The sequence below is a fragment of the Pseudophryne corroboree genome, chromosome 2, assembly GCF_028390025.1.
Source record: "Pseudophryne corroboree isolate aPseCor3 chromosome 2, aPseCor3.hap2, whole genome shotgun sequence".
Taxonomy (NCBI): domain Eukaryota; kingdom Metazoa; phylum Chordata; class Amphibia; order Anura; family Myobatrachidae; genus Pseudophryne; species Pseudophryne corroboree.
Window position 1 is genome coordinate 900708636 of NC_086445.1, and position 21106 is coordinate 900729741.

At 44.4% G+C, this 21106-nt stretch overlaps 1 protein-coding gene across 1 annotated transcript in view; it reads right to left on the reverse strand.

The window, feature by feature from the left end:
- Positions 1-21106, reverse strand: part of NLK (nemo like kinase) — a 253763-nt gene that overhangs the window by 103305 nt on the left and 129352 nt on the right. Inside the window, exon 2 of the mRNA XM_063956046.1 lies at positions 8975-9104. Within this exon, the coding sequence (XP_063812116.1) occupies positions 8975-9104 (130 nt within the window). The remainder of the gene's footprint in view (positions 1-8974; positions 9105-21106) is intronic.

Here is a 21106-nt window from a genome sequence, read left to right on the forward strand (position 1 = left end):
GCAAGGGCACAAAACAGAATCGCAGACCTAGTTTTGTCAGAGAAGAAATCATGTAGTTGGTCATAGCATCGTGCTGAACTGAATAGCTTCGGGAGCTCCTTCCGGCACTATTCACAGCACCCTGAATTAAATCGAGCCCATTGTGGACATTGATTTTCATGATACCAGATTTTTATGCCAATGCAAATATCTCAGGATTGAGAGGTGGAGGAATCTCAGTACAAAAAAAAAAAACTGGAGATTTATTTTGGAACTTAGATAATGGCACCTTGGTAAAGTCATAATTTCACAAATATATTTATTCTTATTGATCCCCAATTTTCAATCATTAAAAATAAAAAGTGAGATAAGGTAATCAATATGTGGACCAAAAATGTAACATAAACCTTGCTGAGAGACATGGCTGTTGTCCTACCTCCAAGCCCTGAGATATTTGCATTTGCATTGATGCCTACAAACATGAAAATTAATCAGACATGATTTGAAACATGGAAAATTTACATATAGTATCTGTGGTTTTGGACAACTGGTAAAAAGGGGTGACAGTAACCAGTGGAGTGCTAAGAGGAGCGAGTCACCAAGGCTGAAGCGTGGCGAATGAAGCGAGCCCACAAGGGTACAAGTTTTTACCGATGGTGGTCAGATAACAGAAAAGATATTAAAAAACTTAATAACTGTTCGCCTAGACATTATGTCTACTACTCCACACCCACGGGGCAAGGTGTCAGGGCACAGCGGAGGTGTTCCAGGAGATGGGATAGAACAAAGTAGGGGTCCAGTGCACTGCAGACAGAGTATCGGGAACAAGGTGGCAGGGCAAGGAGGATGGGTCCTAAAAAAAGAGAGATACAAATACATGCACAAATAAATACACACATACATATACATACATACATACATACCCTCAATATAGCAATCCAAAATCAAAACACAATAAAACTGGGATTTTTGTAGATGGATAAAATAAGAATTTACTTACCGATAATTCTATTTCTCGGAGTCCGTAGTGGATGCTGGGGTTCCTGAAAGGACCATGGGGAATAGCGGCTCCGCAGGAGACAGGGCACAAAAAAGTAAAGCTTTACTAGGTCAGGTGGTGTGCACTGGCTCCTCCCCCTATGACCCTCCTCCAGACTCCAGTTAGGTACTGTGCCCGGACGAGCATACACAATAAGGGAGGCATTTTGAATCCCGGGTAAGACTCATACCAGCCACACCAATCACACCGTACAACTTGTGATCTAAACCCAGTTAACAGTATGACAACAGAAAGGGCCTCTTAAAGATGGCTCCTTAACAATAACCCGAATTAGTTAACAATAACTATGTACAAGTATTGCAGATAATCCGCACTTGGGATGGGCGCCCAGCATCCACTACGGACTCCGAGAAATAGAATTATCGGTAAGTAAATTCTTATTTTCTCTATCGTCCTAAGTGGATGCTGGGGTTCCTGAAAGGACCATGGGGATTATACCAAAGCTCCCAAACGGGCGGGAGAGTGCGGATGACTCTGCAGCACCGAATGAGAGAACTCCAGGTCCTCCTTTGCCAGGGTATCAAATTTGTAAAATTTTACAAACGTGTTCTCCCCCGACCACGTAGCTGCTCGGCAGAGTTGTAATGCCGAGACCCCTCGGGCAGCCGCCCAAGATGAGCCCACCTTCCTTGTGGAGTGGGCTTTTACAGTTTTAGGCTGTGGCAGGCCTGCCACAGAATGTGCAAGTTGAATTGTGTTACAAATCCAACGAGCAATCGACTGCTTAGAAGCAGGTGCGCCCAACTTGTTGGGTGCATACAATATAAACAGCGAGTCAGATTTTCTGACTCCAGCCGTCCTTGCAATGTATATTTTTAAGGCTCTGACAACGTCCAACAACTTGGAGTCCTCCAAGTCGCTAGTGGCCGCAGGCACCACAATAGGTTGGTTCAGATGAAATGCTGATACCACTTTAGGGAGAAAATGCGGACGAGTCCGCAGTTCTGCCCTATCCGAATGGAAGATTAGATAAGGACTTTTATAAGATAAAGCCGCCAATTCAGATACTCTCCTGGCAGAGGCCAGGGCTAGTAACATAGTCACTTTCAATGTGAGATATTTCAAATCCACCTTTTTCAATGGTTCAAACCAATGGGATTTGAGGAAATCTAAAACTACATTTAGATCCCACGGTGCCACCGGAGGCACCACAGGAGGCTGTATATGCAGTACTCCCTTGACAAAAGTCTGGACCTCAGGGACAGAGGCCAATTCTTTTTGGAAGAATATTGACAGGGCCGAAATTTGAACCTTAATGGATCCCAATTTGAGACCCATAGATAATCCTGATTGCAGGAAATGTAGGAAACGACCCAGTTGGAATTCCTCCGTCGGAACCCTCCGATCCTCGCACCACGCTACATATTTTCGCCAAATGCGGTGATAATGTTTCACGGTGACTTCCTTCCGTGCCTTAATCAAGGTAGGAATGACTTCTTCTGGAATGCCTTTCCCTTTTAGGATCTGGCGTTCAACCGCCATGCCGTCAAACGCAGCCGCGGTAAGTCTTGAAAAAGACAGGGACCCTGCTGTAGCAGGTCCCTTCTCAGAGGTAGAGGCCACGGTTCGTCCGTGAGCATCTCTTGAAGTTCCGGATACCAAGTCCTTCTCGGCCAATCCGGAACCACTAGTATTGTTCTTACTCTTCTTTGCCGTATGATCTTCAATACCTTTGGTATGAGCGGCAGAGGAGGAAACACATACACTGACTGGTACACCCAAGGAGTTACCAGTGCGTCCACAGCTATTGCCTGTGGATCTCTTGACCTGGCGCAATATTTGTCCAGTTTCTTGTTGAGGCGAGACGCCATCATGTCTACAATTGGTCTTTCCCAACGGTCTATTAACATGTTGAAGACTTCTGGATGTAGACCCCACTCTCCCGGATGAAGATCGTGTCTGCTGAGGAAGTCTGCTTCCCAGTTGTCCACGCCCGGGATGAACACTGCTGACAGTGCTATCACGTGATTCTCCGCCCAGCGAAGAATCTTGGCAGCTTCTGCCATTGCACTCCTGCTTCTTGTGCCGCCCTGCCTGTTTACATGGGCGACCGCCGTGATGTTGTCCGACTGAATCAACACCGGCTTTCCTTGCAGGAGAAGTTCCGCCTGGCTTAGAGCATTGTAGATTGCTCTTAGTTCCAGAATGTTTATGTGAAGAGACTTTTCCAGACTCGTCCATACTCCCTGGAAGTTTCTTCCTTGTGTGACTGCTCCCCAGCCTCTCAGGCTGGCGTCCGTGGTCACCAGGATCCAATCCTGAATGCCGAATCTGCGGCCTTCTAATAGGTGAGCCTTCTGCAACCACCACAGAAGTGACACCCTTGTCTTTGGTGACAGGGTTATTCGCAGGTGCATCTGCAGATGCGACCCTGACCATTTGTCCAACAGATCCCTTTGGAATATTCTTGCATGGAATCTGCCGAATGGAATTGCTTCGTAAGAAGCCACCATTTTTCCCAGGACTCTTGTGCATTGATGTACTGACACTTTTCCTGGTTTTAGGAGGTTCCTGACCAGATCGGATAACTCCTTGGCTTTTTCCTCTGGAAGGAAAACCTTTTTCTGAACCGTGTCCAGAATCATTCCTAGGAACAGCAGACGAGTTGTCGGGATTAAATGGGATTTTGGAATATTCAGAATCCACCCGTGTTGTCTTAGCACCTCTTGAGATAGTGCTAAAGCTGTCTCCAGCTGTTCTCTGGACCTTGCCCTTATTAGGAGATCGTCCAAGTATGGGATAACTAATACGCCTTTTCTTCGAAGAAGAATCATCATCTCGGCCATTACCTTGGTAAAGACCCGAGGCGCCGTGGACAATCCGAACGGCAGCGTCTGAAACTGATAGTGACAGTTTTGAACAATGAACCTGAGGTACCCCTGGTGTGCGGGGTAAATCGGAACGTGTAGATACGCATCCTTGATGTCCAAGGATACCATAAAGTCCCCTTCTTCCAGGTTCGCTATCACTGCTCTGAGTGACTCCATCTTGAACTTGAACTTTTTTATGTAGAGGTTCAAGGACTTCAGATTTAGAATAGGCCTTACCGAGCCATCCGGCTTCGGTACCACAAATAGAGTGGAATAATACCCCTTTCCTTGTTGTAATAGGGGTACTTTGACTATCACCTGCTGAGCGTACAGCTTGTGAATGGCTTCCAACACCCTCTCCCTTTCGGAAGAGACGGTTGGTAAGGCAGACTTCAGGAAACGATGAGGAGGATCCGTCTCTAATTCCAACCTGTACCCCTGAGATATTATCTGCAGGATCCAGGGGTCTACCTGCGAGTGAGCCCACTGCGCGCTGTAATTTTTGAGACGGCCCCCCACTGTCCCCGAGTCCGCTTGAGAGGCCCCAGCGTCATGCTGAGGTTTTTGCAGGAGCCGGGGAGGGCTTCTGTTCCTGGGAAGGAGCTGCCTGTTGGTGTCTCTTCCCTCTTCCTCTGCCTCGTGGCAGGTACGACAAGCCCTTTGCTCTCTTATTTTTGTAGGAGCGAAAAGGCTGCGGTTGAAAGGTCGGTGCCTTTCTCTGTTGGGGAGTGACTTGAGGTAAAAAAGTGGATTTCCCGGCAGTAGCCGTGGCCACCAAGTCTGATAGACCAACTCCAAATAACTCCTCCCCTTTATACGGCAAAAACTCCATGTGACGTTTTGAATCCGCATCGCCTGTCCACTGTCGTGTCCATAAGGCTCTTCTGGCTGAAATGGACATAGCACTCACCCGAGATGCCAGTGTGCAAATATCCCTCTGTGCATCACGCATATAGATAAATGCATCCTTTATTTGTTCTAACGACAGTAAAACATTGTCCCTATCTAGGGTATCAATATTTTCAATCAGGGATTCTGACCAAACTACTCCAGCACTGCACATCCAGGCAGTTGCTATAGCTGGTCGTAGTATAACACCTGCATGTGTGTATATATTCTTTTGAATAACTTCCATCTTTCTATCTGATGGATCCTTAAGTGCGGCCGTCTCAGGAGAGGGTAACGCCACTTGTTTGGATAAGCGTGTGAGCGCCTTGTCCACCTTAGGGGGTGTTTCCCAGCGCGCCCTAACCTCTGGCGGGAAAGGGTATAATGCCAATAACTTTTTTGAAATTATCAACTTTTTATCAGGAGCAACCCACGCTTCATCACACACGTCATTTAATTCTTCTGATTCAGGAAAAACTGTTTGTAGTTTTTTCACACCATACATAATACCCTGTTTTACGGTATCTGTAGTATCAGCTAAATGTAACGTCTCCTTCATTGCCAAAATCATATAACGTGTGGCCCTACTGGAAAATACGTTTGAATTTCTACCGTCGTCACTGGAATCAGTGCCCGTGTCTGGGTCTGTGTCGACCGACTGAGGCAAAGGGCGTTTTACAGCCCCTGACGGTGTTTGAGGCGCCTGGACAGGCATTAATTGATTGTCCGGCCGCCTCATGTCCTCAACTGACTGTTTAAGGGAAGATAAACCATCACGTAATTCCACAAATAAAGGCATCCATTCTGGTGTCGACCCCCTGGGGGGTGACATCTGCATATTTGGCAATTGCTCCGCCTCCACACCAATATCGTCCTCATACATGTCGACACCACGTACCGACACACACCGCAAACTCACAGGGAATGCTCTAATGAAGACAGGACCCACTAGCCCTTTTGGGGAGACAGAGGGAGAGTCTGCCAGCACACACCACAAAGCGCTATATATACAAGGGATATCCTTATATTAAGTGCTCCCTTATAGCTGCTTTAATATATATATATATATAGCCATTAATGTGCCCCCCCTCTCTGTTTTACCCTGTTTCTGTAGTGCAGTGCAGGGGAGAGACCTGGGAGCCGTTCTGACCAGCGGAGCTGTGACAGAAAATGGCGCCGTGTGCTGAGGAGATAGGCCCCGCCCCTTTTTCGGCGGGTTCTTCTCCCGCTATTTTTCCAGTCAGGCAGGGGTTAAATATCTCCATATAGCCCCTATGGGCTATATGTGAGGTATTTTTAGCCTTGTATAAGGTTTATATTTGCCTCTCAGAGCGCCCCCCCCAGCGCTCTGCACCCTCAGTGACTGCCCAGTGAAGTGTGCTGAGAGGAAAATGGCGCACAGCTGCAGTGCTGTGCGCTACCTTATGAAGACTGAGGAGTCTTCAGCCGCCGGTTTCCGGACCTCTTCACGCTTCAGCATCTGCAAGGGGGTCGGCGGCGCGGCTCCGGGACCGGACTCCACGGCTGGGCCTGTGTTCGATCCCTCTGGAGCTAATGGTGTCCAGTAGCCAAGCAGCAAATCCACTCTGCATGCAGGTGAGTTTACTACTTTCCCCCTAAGTCCCACGTTGCAGTGATCCTGTTGCCAGCAGGACTCACTGTAAAGAAAAAAACCTAAACTAAACTTTCTCTAAGCAGCTCTTTAGGAGAGCCACCTAGATTGCACCCTTCTCGTTCGGGCACAAAATCTAACTGGAGTCTGGAGGAGGGTCATAGGGGGAGGAGCCAGTGCACACCACCTGACCTAGTAAAGCTTTACTTTTTTGTGCCCTGTCTCCTGCGGAGCCGCTATTCCCCATGGTCCTTTCAGGAACCCCAGCATCCACTTAGGACGATAGAGAAACAGGAATTAAGAAACTGTAGGATCAAATCTTGGTTTAATGCCATCTTTCCAAGACCAGAGAAACAAAGTGAATAATACACTTCCCAGAGGATAAAATACTCACATATAGGAACCTGCTATACTACTACTACATAATAATAATAATAATAATAATAATAATAATAATAATTTCATTTATATAGCGCTCTTTCTCCCTTAGAACTCAAGGGGGCCGATACAGTTGTGGAGTGCGCCACCTGCTGTCTGACGGGATGGGCCTCTATCGAAGCTATTCAATTGTTGCTCTGATAGACGGCCATTAGACAAAGCAGACACATTTTTTTCTCGCACTCCCCCGAAAGTGCAAGAAAAAATGTGTAAAAAAAAGTCAGTGATTTAGGTGCCAAAACCTAGACTTTGGATGCCCATTCAGGCTTTTTAGACTGGTTTAGCTGCTTTGCCCGGCTAAACCCCAAGCTGACAGGTGCCTTAAATAGCAATGGGTGTCTGATCGGAGAAACAATTTGAAGGTGAAGGTGTGATCTATTTCTGTGTTAAGTCTAGCTACCAATTTTTGTGGTCTCAATGAAAGAAACATTACCCATTTACAACCAACCAATTGCAAAGTCCCAAACAGAAAGTAGGCTTACAGGCATTCTAAGCTTTTTATGTACAATAAAACTGCATACCACAAAGCAGTCATTTCCAACACCAAAAAACATATTTCTGTATTTCACAAAAACAAAGCTGCAACACATATTGGGCTCGATTCAGATGCAGTCGCAACTTCGATGGTGTCGCAACTAAGCAATAATCTGTAGACTGCGCATGTGTACCGCAGTGCGTATGCACCAAGGCACCTTGGCAATGCTGCCTGCAGTGAGGAATCAGTCGCAGAGGGATTGACTGGAAGAGACCGTTTGGCGGGAGTTAACGGGGACTGTCTGCAAAAACATAAGGGTGTTGAGACCATTTTTAGGGGAGTGTCCCGGCATGCGCTCTTGTACACATAAAACATGGCACCAGCAGTGCAGCTCTCGCAGCAATGGAGGCACTCGGGAGTCGGATGCGACAGAGTACACAGCTGCTGAGAATGTTGCGAGGGCTTCGGTGGATGTCTGCTTCACTTACGTTGCCTCACAGTTTCATCACTGAAAAGGATCGCTGCTGCGTCTGCATTGGAACTGCATTTCAATTAGGCCAATTATGCCATCCAATGTTCTATTGTAAACACAGACACACACACATGTATACACCACATTTGAAAGCTGTATTATCATGTGGATTGTAAATAATACTTACAAAAAAAACCAAAACAATAAAAACCTCCAGACTGCGGTCTTCGATGCAGTCACTTTCCTAAGTGTTCTAATGGGAGTGTGACCATGTGTGAGCCACAAACAAGGAGCTTACAGTTTCCTATTGGTTCCCGCTGTGATTCTGACAAACACTGGCACACAATTTCGGGTGTGATTTTAATGTGGTGAGCAGGTAGCACTACTGTATACTAGTACTGCAGCTACAGTATAATAGGTAGAAGCCTTTTTTAGCAACAGTGGAGACAATTTAAAAGCATTTTTTCAATGTGGAATTTCAAATACTTGTTACAAATGTCTCATCATTCCAAAGCAAGGCCACTCAAAGTTCAGAAAGAAGATTGGTTGAAAAAGTACTCTGTCCTTTATTTCCACCTACTGTATTTCGCTATACTACACACGTCATAGCTATTGGGTATGGGATTATGCTGTTGGTGTCATTTCCTAGAAGCATACTGTCAAACCTATTCCTTAGAGGGATTCAGTATGATTTGTCGGCGCACAGTATGGCGGCATCCCGATAGTTAAAATCTCGACATGGGGGAGGTAACAGTGTTTCCCCCTCTCCCCTACCCTCCTTTCCGCAGCCTAACACTAACCTCCCCCAGATGGTTCCTAAACCTAACCCCTTCCTGCCCTGCAGCTTAACTTTAACCCTCCCCCTTAGTGTCTAAACAAAGCCTTCCCCAGTGGTGCCTATCCTATAACCCTCCCTCCCTGCAGCCTTTCCCTAACCCCTCAAGGTAGCACCTAAATCTATCACCCCTCCCGGCCCTAACCCATCCACTATACTTACATTCGGGATGCCAGCTGTCAGAATTCTGGCGTCTGTCTCCTGACCCTGTTGGGGGTCAAGCATCGGCATTCTGGCGTATGTTGGGATTCCGGAGTCAGCATTTTGAGTGCCAGGATCCCAACCGCCAGAATCTTGATCGCATCCCCCTTAGAAGTGTACACATTAATGCATGTAATCTCAGCGAAGTGGATTCTTTGAATAGAAGCAATATCAATTATAATCTTGATTTTATTTCATACTTACATTGTCATGCTTAAAAAAACACAACATCTTCAGTTCTCGGAAGACCCTTTTGCAAGAGACTAGATTTTGGAAGACGTTGGACATCTTTTTGAGAGCTACTCTCTTTCCATCCCGTGGATCTGTTACAGACCTATAAAATAAAAGAGGGATAAAAAAAAAAAAAAGTTATTACATTTTTTGTTTTTGTTTAGTTTTTTTAGAAAGGCCGATGTGCAAATCGTCAAACAGTAAAGGTCAACAAATGATTTCTCATGAATTTCAGGGTTAGGGTTTGGGCAAGGCTGCCGGAGTGGACAGTTTCAAAAAAGTGTTGACCTTTTTTGTGTCAACTATTTGCACGTCAAGCTATTTGACCATGTCGACCATTTATTGGTCAAACCTTTAACCATGTTGACCCTTTGACTGTCCATATACTGCCGATCTTTTAACCCATACTCAGAACTATGAGTTGACATCAGTTATTGAGAATTAGACTATTTACCATGGTGGTCTCTTGAAGGCTTATTCTAGACATTACGGTGATTCACCACAAATACTCAAATAATAAAAGCAGCAGAAAGAGCAAAACTTGTTACATGTTCTAAGCTGCACCTAGACCAAAGGTAAAACTAAAATGAAATCGTAAACTATGTACTGCACACATTCTAAGGAAATGAATACCAGGTTTAGAGAGCCCACATCCTCCTCACACAATAAACTGCACCCTCCAGCACATGGCATTTATAAGGAAGAAATTCAGCAGCCACATATCATTTTATAAAGATCATTTGGGAAAGGCTGTTTACTTTTCAGAGAGCACTACCAACCCTACAGCTTTTTCAGGAAGGGAGATATTGGCCACCAAAAGCAAATCACACTCTTCCTAGAACGGATCTCCTCACATTGCAATGCAGTCGGTAATCACTAGTAGTCAGAGAAACGCCAGTTAAAAAACATTTAGTAACTTAGGACTTCAGTTTAGACCCCTACTATTGCTTCCGAAAATTAGGCAATAAGTGTACTGGGTGACCATCACAACTATTACATCTCAGGTTGCATTTCAAATACAGGGAGTTTATCAAGTGAAAAGCTGGTAGTCACATATCTTTAACATGTACTGCAAAGACAGTAAAGCCACCTAATTGTGGACTGGCATTCATACAGTGAGGCTGGACCTGTTTAAGTGGTTCATCTTTACCCATAAAACCATAATTCTTTGCAGCTTGCTTTGACTCTGAATATAGGCCTGTGGATGTGGAGCCAGAGTTGCACTGAAGTCTGAAACATTACATAGGTTTATGAAACTGGCCTTCTCATTCATGTGACTCCTGTGTAGACACAACATGTTCCCTTTGATGCCAATCTTTTAGCAGACAATCACATTTATGTGAAATGTACTATTTACATATTACAGACTGAAACAAGAATGATAGAACTTCTAAGAAGCAGGTTACAAGGTACACTTTAATTGCTTTCCTGGCAAATATCTTAAATATGTTTGAGCACCCCCCCCCCCTCCCCCATACCCATGGTCTTTGCTTAGAAAAAAAAAATCTCTCATCCTTATGTTTATTCTTTCCTAACTTCTATCTTGTTAAACAAACAAGAGGTGCCCTAGAGATGAGCTTCCCATCTGGAGGCCTACACTCATGAACCACTAGAACACTGCACAATGTTCTAGATTCTGAGCCAGTGCCTACAGACAAATGCCTGCTGGGGAAGGGCTGCCCTTGTGTTTTGCTTAGTGGATTGAAAGACAGACGTGGGAAATCTTGATGCAGAGCAAACACAGGCAGCGCTTGGAAGACTAGGCAAACCACATTTTTATTTTATTTTTACTATCCATAAAAAAACATCTATTTTTGAAGCTTTCATAAATCAAAAAGGAATTTTAAAAAAAACTGAAAAATTGGAAAGTTAAACTTTTTTTTTTCTTTAGGGTCACAGCATAATCCCAAAGTGGGAAAGATCATTAATATATTAACGCTCTATGTGTGAATCCTTGATAGATCTTGTATGCAAGGGGGAGAGGGGGGGGAAGGAGGGGATGGCCCTGAGCACACTGCAATGAACCAGCAAATGAGGTTTACATCCTAAATGATAATAGCAATGTTTTGTTTTTTTCTTGTCTAGATTAGCCCCTCCCTTGCATGCACCTGTGATTGGCCAATAGCCACTTCGTGTATCACTGGAATACATATCTTTTACTGGCGGCCGGGATCCCAGCTGTCATGATACAGACAGCGGGATCCCGGCCACCAGTGTGCCAGCAGCGGGGCGAGCGCTAGAAAGCCCCTTGCAGGCTCGCCACAGGATCTATTCTCCCTATATGGGTATCGTGGACACTCACAGAGGCGGAAAAGCCTGTGGCACCAGTGGGATTTCACCGCCTGTCGGGATGCCAGTGTCGGCATTGTGACAGCCGGGAACCCGACAGGCGATCTAGTGATACGGGAGGCGTTCACAAGTTCATATATGCACAATATTCTATAGCTTGCAATCATGATCTATCCAGCATTTACTCTGAGACTGCTGGTGTTCTCTTCATAGGGTCCAAGAGGATGTCAGCATATTCAGTAGCACTATACATTTAGAACCAAAAACAACAATTAAACAAGACTGAGTATACATACAGAAAGGTAGGAGGGAGACACAATAATGATAACTACACGTGCAAACACTTAAGAACTGCGCTTCATGTCTCTACTGACATAAAAGCGGCACACGTGTCTTGTTAAGTATCCAGTAGATTACAGGCATATTTAGGTAACAGTTACACATTTATGGAACTTGCAATTATATGGTGGCACGGATTACATCTTCTAGATTTATTTCCAGATAACATTTTTGTTCCATAGCTGAAAATGAATGTCTTTCTTCACACTACCATGAACAGTCATCCCCTCATTACATTACCAGGTCACCTGCGAGACAACACTGCTATACAGTCTGTGTGACTGAGAATCCCCGAAAGCACAGTATTCATTTACTTATTATCACTTTTCTGGACACCCAACTGAAACAGTTCCTAAACAGAAAGCCAAGCTAAACTTCAAAACCACTGGTAGCAGTTGCTGTATGTTAGTAGATTAAGAGACCGCTGCCTGTAATGCAAATTGCACACTGCTGATTCAATTCATATGGCTGTGTGACAATTCACTGTCCTGCAATCATTTCTGGCAGCCGACACACCCAGCATATGACGAACATTGCAAATTTTATTTTATGCTTTCAAGGCTAAAAAAAGTATCATTTCTGACCTTTAGCAGCACGGCATCTAGTCCATAAGTACTCCAGTTACTCTGCATTGTTTCCAGTATCACCATGACACCATGAACACTGGCATTTAGCTAAAGTTCTGTTTGTCAGAATGCATCTTGTTCCGTTTATTGGGAAGGGGAGGGGAGGGGGGTGTTAAGGTCCCTGCAATGGCTGTATTGTTCTTCCAGAACAAAAAGGTACTGTTACAATAATATACAGAGATATGAGCAGCCAAACTTCATGGCAGCACATTGCCTAATATTTACTCTCCACCATTGTGGGGGTCTATCCAATTCGACTTTTTTAGGTCGAATCATGATTCGACCTATTCAATTGTCCTGCCGTTTTACCGACTTGTCGGAAAAGGATCGGCGGATTAGCTGCGGATCCACGTGTTCTGTCGGGTTTGCGGGCAAATCAGACAGGTTTTAGTCCCGTTTTCGACAATGTCAATCCGGCCCGCAAATTCAATACTGCACTGTCGGATCCTCTCCGTCGGAGAAGATAGAATAGACCCATAAGTCTTAAACACATTGGAAAAGCTTAAAATGAGCGCCAAATGCTAGTAAAATAATAATAAAAGGCTGACCAATTGTACTTTTTTTTAATCATTTTTAAACAAAAAAACAAAACAAACACTGGTATGAGGCCGCAAAAATACACCAACAAAAAAAACATTAAATATAAATGTAAGCTTAACTGGAAAAACCAAATGTACCAGCCTGCGAAACACAGGCAGTAACAGGATTTTGGGACTATAGACGCTAGATTTAAGACCCACAAATTTTTGGATTTTGCCTTAAAACAAGTTGCTGCTTTAAATCGGTTACATCACTGTGAACTTTCCACTGCCTGTATCTGGGCCACAGTCGTCAAACCAACCACAACCAATGGCAGCTGTGAACTACATGTATAGGACAACTTTAATTATATTAGGGGCCGGTTCAATTTCATTTAGTAATATATTTTATTGATAATGTATTAACAAAAATGTAGACTATGGGTCTAATTCATGTTTGTTCGCTATGCTGATGTTTTCGCAATGGCGATTATCCGCAGACTGTGCATGTGCCGCAATCGCACTGCGCATGTGCACAAGGTACCTTTGCAATAACGCTCACTGTCATTTTATACGCAGAGTGATTGACATTTAGAGAATTTAACGTAGCAGTGGTGGCAAAAACGCAGGCATGGCATAGCCGTTTTCGAGGCATGTATCTGCCTTCAGCTGTGATCATGTACGTAGGGAATCATGGAGCCAGCGTTGCTACTGCCGTAGCCAGTCCGTGGAGCCATAGGTCCACCTTAAGAGTCAATGGTCCTTGTTGCATCGGTGCTGCGTACAAGTACACAAAAGGGGCGGAACCTTCTTTTGCAATGATTAGTAGTTTTATCACCTAGTAAGACGCAGTTGTGCATGCATTTGACTTAGACCCCATGCCATTTGACTGACTCGGAGGAAGAGAAGTTGACCAAACTTCCAATGCCTTACTAAATCCATAGGTTCTGACGTAACATTTATATTTTTAACTGAAATGTTGCCTGCCATTGTTAATGTGATCATGTGACCACAGATAATGAGAATTGAAATCCTGTGACACATTCCACAGACGCAGTGAGCATCAGGTGAATGGTAACCCAAAAGACTTTTCATAACGTGGAACCATTTATGGATCTATTACGACATCCGTGGTCTTTAGAGCACCCTTTTATTCAATATTTAATTTCTTCATTATTTTGGACACTTTGTGGGCAATTCAATTAAAATTGCAGAGATGTAGCTCCCAGGTTAAGTAACTAGAGCGACTCAATGGAAGATGTAAGCGGAAATCTGCATTAACTAGTGCCCAGGTACTAGTCGCGGTCTTATCACGTTTGGTAATGGCATCTTAACCTGGGATATGCAATTAACTGTGGCTAAACCATGGGCATTTGTCATGGTAAGTGTGGGGCACAATGCAGTCAACTGAATAGATCCGGGCACTTGGAGCTACATGCACACAATGCTAACTGAATTGCCCCCTATATTTATGGATGAAATATCAATCATGATTTAAAGGCATCTTTCATAATCGGTAATTGCAGTCATTACTTAGTACATTTTCCTGTAGTTCCTTCTCTCTGGCCCCCCTCGGTTAGCAGGTGGGGGAGCACCCTCTAGAGTTAATAAATACATTATATTTGCAAATTAACAACCACATTTCCAATACCATGGGTCTTTCTTTTTTCTTGCAGTTAAGGGTTATGATCACTGCTGGTTTATAAATTATTTCTTAAAATTAGCAGATCCAATTTGTGTTATAATATCTTTCTTTAGCAGAACTATGAATTATTTCTGAGTAGAACAATAAATGTCAATTATACTCTTTTGGAGATAAAGGTATTTATGCCTTCTGGATAGCAGTAATCTAAATGAAATTCTGAATTAAATAAATTATTTTTATATTGCACCTTCGTGCCTCAACACAATTTTAATTAATTCATCAATATTAAATACTTAGGGCTGGTCTTTTTTCAGTTAACCCTGCATTTATCAGACACTAGGGGCCGATTCAATTGTTTTACCCTGTGGCTACCACCAGGAGGCGCAAAATGGAGCAATTCAATTGTTGCACCGTTTAGATGCCCAGCAGCCTCTGGGCTGACATTTTTTCTCGCAGTCTCCTGAGGTGCGAGAAAAAAAAGTGTGCAAACTCAGCACTTTGGGTGCCTATACACAATTGAATTGTGACAATTGTTTGGGCGCCTAAAAAGTACAATTTGCCCATGACAATTCAATCTTCCCCTAAAATTCTTTAATAAGGATTCCTATCCCAGACTAACCTAATTGCTGTGAGAGCCTGTTTTCTATATATGATGGGGAAAAAAAATCCTTAACCTCTCAACACAAATGCTATTTGAATGAAAACACAAAGGACTGATAACCAACACATGTAGCTACAATATAGGACAGTATCAATTCCACCCCAGTTACAGGTTTCATTGTATTTGCTCTTCCGCTTGTTATTTAGAGTACAAGCCATACACTGTTGCACTGCTTAGGCCTGAAGTCTTACCTAACGAACAAGGGTAAAAATTAATGGGGAATATTTATGAAAGGCGTCCTCCAGGTAGTAGAGTTCAACTGGCGTGACCGGCAACACAATATACTTTAAGGGCTGTGCTCAAACCTTTTAAAATGGAATGCACATAACAGTTCCTCTCAGTGTTACGTTTAACCAGCTACGTAAATGCACCTGTAACACATCAGCAGACATATGTAAGACATATATAGCAGAGAATAGGTTCTATGGACATAAAAAAAAAAGCAACAGTTGGGGTGCAGGTAAGGACTGGCAGGGCATCTATCCTACCCTGTCCTCCTTCCGTCCCACTACAGACAAGGAAGTCTACTCCCTCATCTTATCCCTCTCCCTCTCAACCTGCCCCTGGACCCCCACCCCTCTTGTCTCCTCCGCTCCCTCTCCCCCATTGCCTGCTACCATCTTGCTCACCTCTTTAACCTATCACTCTCTACAGACATCTTTCCCTCACCATTCAAACATGCTCTGGTCTCACCTATTCTAAAAAAAACAACAACACACAACCTCGACCCTTTATCACCCACTAGCTACCGCCCCATCTCTCTTCTCCCATTCGCCCCCAAACTACTTGAACGACTGGTCTACAGCCATCTCACAAGCTACCTCTCTGACAACTCCATCCTTGATCCACTACAATCTGGCTTTCGCCCAGTCCACCGAGACTGCCCTGGTGAAAGTCACCAATGACCTGCTTTCGACCAATTTATTATTATCCTTTATTTATATGGCGCCACAAGGGTTCCGCAGCGCCCAATTACAGAGTACATAAACAAATAATCAAACAGGAAAACAGCAACTTACAGTTGATGACAGTATAGGACAAGTACAGGGTAAATAAACATAGTTACATCAGCAGATGCCACTGGAATAAGTATCAGGTGGCAGAAGACTGATAGAATTGGTGCAGTTGAAGATTATTAAAGTAAGAAAAGATAAGCACATGAGGGAAGAGGGCCCTGCTCGTGAGAGCTCACATTCTAAAGGGGAGGGGTAGACAGACAGGGGTGACACAGTTGGGGTACATAGAGAGCGTAGAACAGAGGGTTAGGATGAGATTTGGCTGGGTTTGGTGAAGAAGTGGGTCTTGAGAGCCCGTTTGAAGTTTTGTAGAGAGGTGGATAGTCTGAGGGGGAGAGGTAGGGAATTCCAAAGAAGTGGTGCAGCACGTGAGAAATCTTGGAGGTAGGAGTGGGAGGAAGTAATCCGTAGGCAGGAGAGTCGGCGTGCATTAGCAGAGCGAAGAGGACGGGTGGGAGTGTAAAGGGAGATAAGGTCAGAGATGTAGATGGGAGAGGAGTGGGTGAGGGCTTTGTAAGTGAGTGTGAGAAGCTTGAATTGGATTCTGAAAGGGAAGGGGAGCCAGTGAAGATCTAGTAAGAGAGGAGAGGTGGACGTAGTGCGTTTGGTGAGGAAGATGAGCCGGGCAGCAGCGTTGAGGATAGATTGGAGTGGAGAGAGGTATTTGTCAGGAATGCCAGTCAGGAGCAGATTACAGTAGTCCAGTCTGGAGATGACCAGTGAGTGGATAAGAGTCTTAGTAGCATCCTGGGTCAGAAAGGGTCTGATCCTGGAAATATTTTTTAGATGAAAATGGCAGGTTTGTGAGAGGAAATACAAAAGGGATTTTTCCCACGCACTCTGCTGGCTGTTAGTAAGAAGAGCTATATACTATGTAATAATAGGAAATTTAGAGCTCTTCGTTACATATGTTTTGCAAAAGATATGATAAGCCTCCAGGCCACTTCACGGCTGCTCTATTACTGGAGGTCCCTATCTAAGCATAGGTCCAGGGCTTGGACCCCACAAAGTCGGCTCAGGCCCGACCACCCCAGGGCAGCACACCATTGAAATACTAAAGTGTTAATATGTGTTAAGAAAGAAGCAGAAGCTATGGGTTAGAAAGTGCTACAAAAATAAGGGTGTTAATAAAATACTCAAAAGAGTAATGTTAGTGAAAAAATAGGAGTGTTACATAAGTGCTAAATAAATAATATGGCATGCTACCCCAAGGTGGCCCAGCCCCACCAGACCCGGGGGGTACCACTCCCCAAACCCATACACAGCATAATAATAATAACATCCACTATGGGTCATACAATTGCTTAATGTATGGCCACATGATAATGGCACATACAGAACATATCCAGGTTGAGAGCTAGTTTACCTGGAGGCACCCCTGTATCCTCCAAATGGCACCACAGGACCCAGCATGCCCTCCTAATGCTGGCTCCATCTATGCCTCTCTGAACTGCAATAAATAGTGGAAAACTAGAGCAGTTTTCCACTATTTATTGCAGTTCAGAGAGGCATAGATGGAGCCAGCATTAGGAGGGCATGCTGGGTCCTGTGGTGCCATTTGGAGGATACAGGGGTGCCTCCAGGTAAACTAGCTCTCAACCTGGATATGTTCTGTATGTGCCATTATCATGTGGCCATACATTAAGCAATTGTATGACCCATAGTGGATGTTATTATTATTATGCTGTGTATGGGTTTGGGGAGTGGTACCCCCCGGGTCTGGTGGGGCTGGGCCACCTTGGGGTAGCATGCCATATTATTTATTTAGCACTTATGTAACACTCCTATTTTTTCACTAACATTACTCTTTTGAGTATTTTATTAACACCCTTATTTTTGTAGCACTTTCTAACCCATAGCTTCTGCTTCTTTCTTAACACATATTAACACTTTAGTATTTCAATGGTGTGCTGCCCTGGGGTGGTCGGGCCTGAGCCGACTTTGTGGGGTCCAAGCCCTGGACCTATGCTTAGATAGGGACCTCCAGTAATAGAGCAGCCGTGAAGTGGCCTGGAGGCTTATCATATCTTTTGCAAAACATATGTAACGAAGAGCTCTAAATTTCCTATTATTACATAGTATATAGCTCTTCTTACTAACAGCCAGCAGAGTGCGTGGGAAAAATCCCTTTTGTATTTCTTGTCTAGAGTAACCCCCTCCCGCAGCACCTGGGGATTGTTACCAGCTTGATTAGAGCAGTTTTCCACTATTTATTGCAGTTCAGAGAGGCATAGATGGAGCCAGCATTAGGAGGGCATGCTGGGTCCTGTGGTGCCATTTGGAGGATACAGGGGTGCCTCCAGGTAAACTAGCTCTCAACCTGGATATGTTCTGTATGTGCCATTATCATGTGGCCATACATTAAGCAATTGTATGACCCATAGTGGATGTTATTATTATTATGCTGTGTATGGGTTTGGGGAGTGGTACCCCCCGGGTCTGGTGGGGCTGGGCCACCTTGGGGTAGCATGCCATATTATTTATTTAGCACTTATGTAACACTCCTATTTTTTCACTAACATTACTCTTTTGAGTATTTTATTAACACCCTTATTTTTGTAGCACTTTCTAACCCATAGCTTCTGCTTCTTTCTTAACACATATTAACACTTTAGTATTTCAATGGTGTGCTGCCCTGGGGTGGTCGGGCCTGAGCCGACTTTGTGGGGTCCAAGCCCTGGACCTATGCTTAGATAGGGACCTCCAGTAATAGAGCAGCCGTGAAGTGGCCTGGAGGCTTATCATATCTTTTGCAAAACATATGTAACGAAGAGCTCTAAATTTCCTATTATTACATAGTATATAGCTCTTCTTACTAACAGCCAGCAGAGTGCGTGGGAAAAATCCCTTTTGTATTTCTTGTCTAGAGTAACCCCCTCCCGCAGCACCTGGGGATTGTTACCAGCTTGATTAGAGCAGTTTTCCACTATTTATTGCAGTTCAGAGAGGCATAGATGGAGCCAGCATTAGGAGGGCATGCTGGGTCCTGTGGTGCCATTTGGAGGATACAGGGGTGCCTCCAGGTAAACTAGCTCTCAACCTGGATATGTTCTGTATGTGCCATTATCATGTGGCCATACATTAAGCAATTGTATGACCCATAGTGGATGTTATTATTATTATGCTGTGTATGGGTTTGGGGAGTGGTACCCCCCGGGTCTGGTGGGGCTGGGCCACCTTGGGGTAGCATGCCATATTATTTATTTAGCACTTATGTAACACTCCTATTTTTTCACTAACATTACTCTTTTGAGTATTTTATTAACACCCTTATTTTTGTAGCACTTTCTAACCCATAGCTTCTGCTTCTTTCTTAACACATATTAACACTTTAGTATTTCAATGGTGTGCTGCCCTGGGGTGGTCGGGCCTGAGCCGACTTTGTGGGGTCCAAGCCCTGGACCTATGCTTAGATAGGGACCTCCAGTAATAGAGCAGCCGTGAAGTGGCCTGGAGGCTTATCATATCTTTTGCAAAACATATGTAACGAAGAGCTCTAAATTTCCTATTATTACATAGTATATAGCTCTTCTTACTAACAGCCAGCAGAGTGCGTGGGAAAAATCCCTTTTGTATTTCTTGTCTAGAGTAACCCCCTCCCGCAGCACCTGGGGATTGTTACCAGCTTGATTAGAGCAGTTTTCCACTATTTATTGCAGTTCAGAGAGGCATAGATGGAGCCAGCATTAGGAGGGCATGCTGGGTCCTGTGGTGCCATTTGGAGGATACAGGGGTGCCTCCAGGTAAACTAGCTCTCAACCTGGATATGTTCTGTATGTGCCATTATCATGTGGCCATACATTAAGCAATTGTATGACCCATAGTGGATGTTATTATTATTATGCTGTGTATGGGTTTGGGGAGTGGTACCCCCCGGGTCTGGTGGGGCTGGGCCACCTTGGGGTAGCATGCCATATTATTTATTTAGCACTTATGTAACACTCCTATTTTTTCACTAACATTACTCTTTTGAGTATTTTATTAACACCCTTATTTTTGTAGCACTTTCTAACCCATAGCTTCTGCTTCTTTCTTAACACATATTAACACTTTAGTATTTCAATGGTGTGCTGCCCTGGGGTGGTCGGGCCTGAGCCGACTTTGTGGGGTCCAAGCCCTGGACCTATGCTTAGATAGGGACCTCCAGTAATAGAGCAGCCGTGAAGTGGCCTGGAGGCTTATCATATCTTTTGCAAAACATATGTAACGAAGAGCTCTAAATTTCCTATTATTACATAGTATATAGCTCTTCTTACTAACAGCCAGCAGAGTGCGTGGGAAAAATCCCTTTTGTATTTCTTGTCTAGAGTAACCCCCTCCCGCAGCACCTGGGGATTGTTACCAGCTTGATTAGAGCAGTTTTCCACTATTTATTGCAGGTTTGTGAGAGGTGCTGAATGTGTGGTTTGAAGGAGAGGGAGGAGTCAAGGATTACTCCAAGACAGCGCACTTGGGGGCTAGAGGAGATAGTAGTGCCATTAATAGATAATGAGATTGTAGGGGGTGAGGTTATGCGGGAGGGAGGGAAGATGATCAGCTCGGTCTTAGACATGTTAAGTTTAAGAAAGCGCTGGGACATCCAGGAAGAGGTAGCAGAGAGACAGTTGGAGATACGAGTGAGGAGAGCAGGGGAGAGGTCTGGAGAGGAAAGATAGATTTGGGTGTCATCAGCGTAGAGGTGATATTGGAAACCAAAAGAACTAATGAGCTAACCTAGTGAGGACGTATAGAGAGAGAAGAGGACCAAGGACAGAACCTTGGGGTACCCCTACAGTTAGTGGAAGTGAGGGGGAGGTGGAGTCATGAGAGGAGACAGAGAAAGAACTGTCAGAAAGGTAGGAGGACAGCCAAGAGAGGGCAGTGTCACGTAGACCAATGGAGTGAAGAATTTGCAGTAGGAGAGGATGGTCCACAATGTCAAAAGCAGCAGAGAGATCAAGTAGAATAAGTATAGAGTAGTGTCCCTTAGATTTAGCAGCATTGGAGGTCATTGCATACTTTTGTAAGGGCA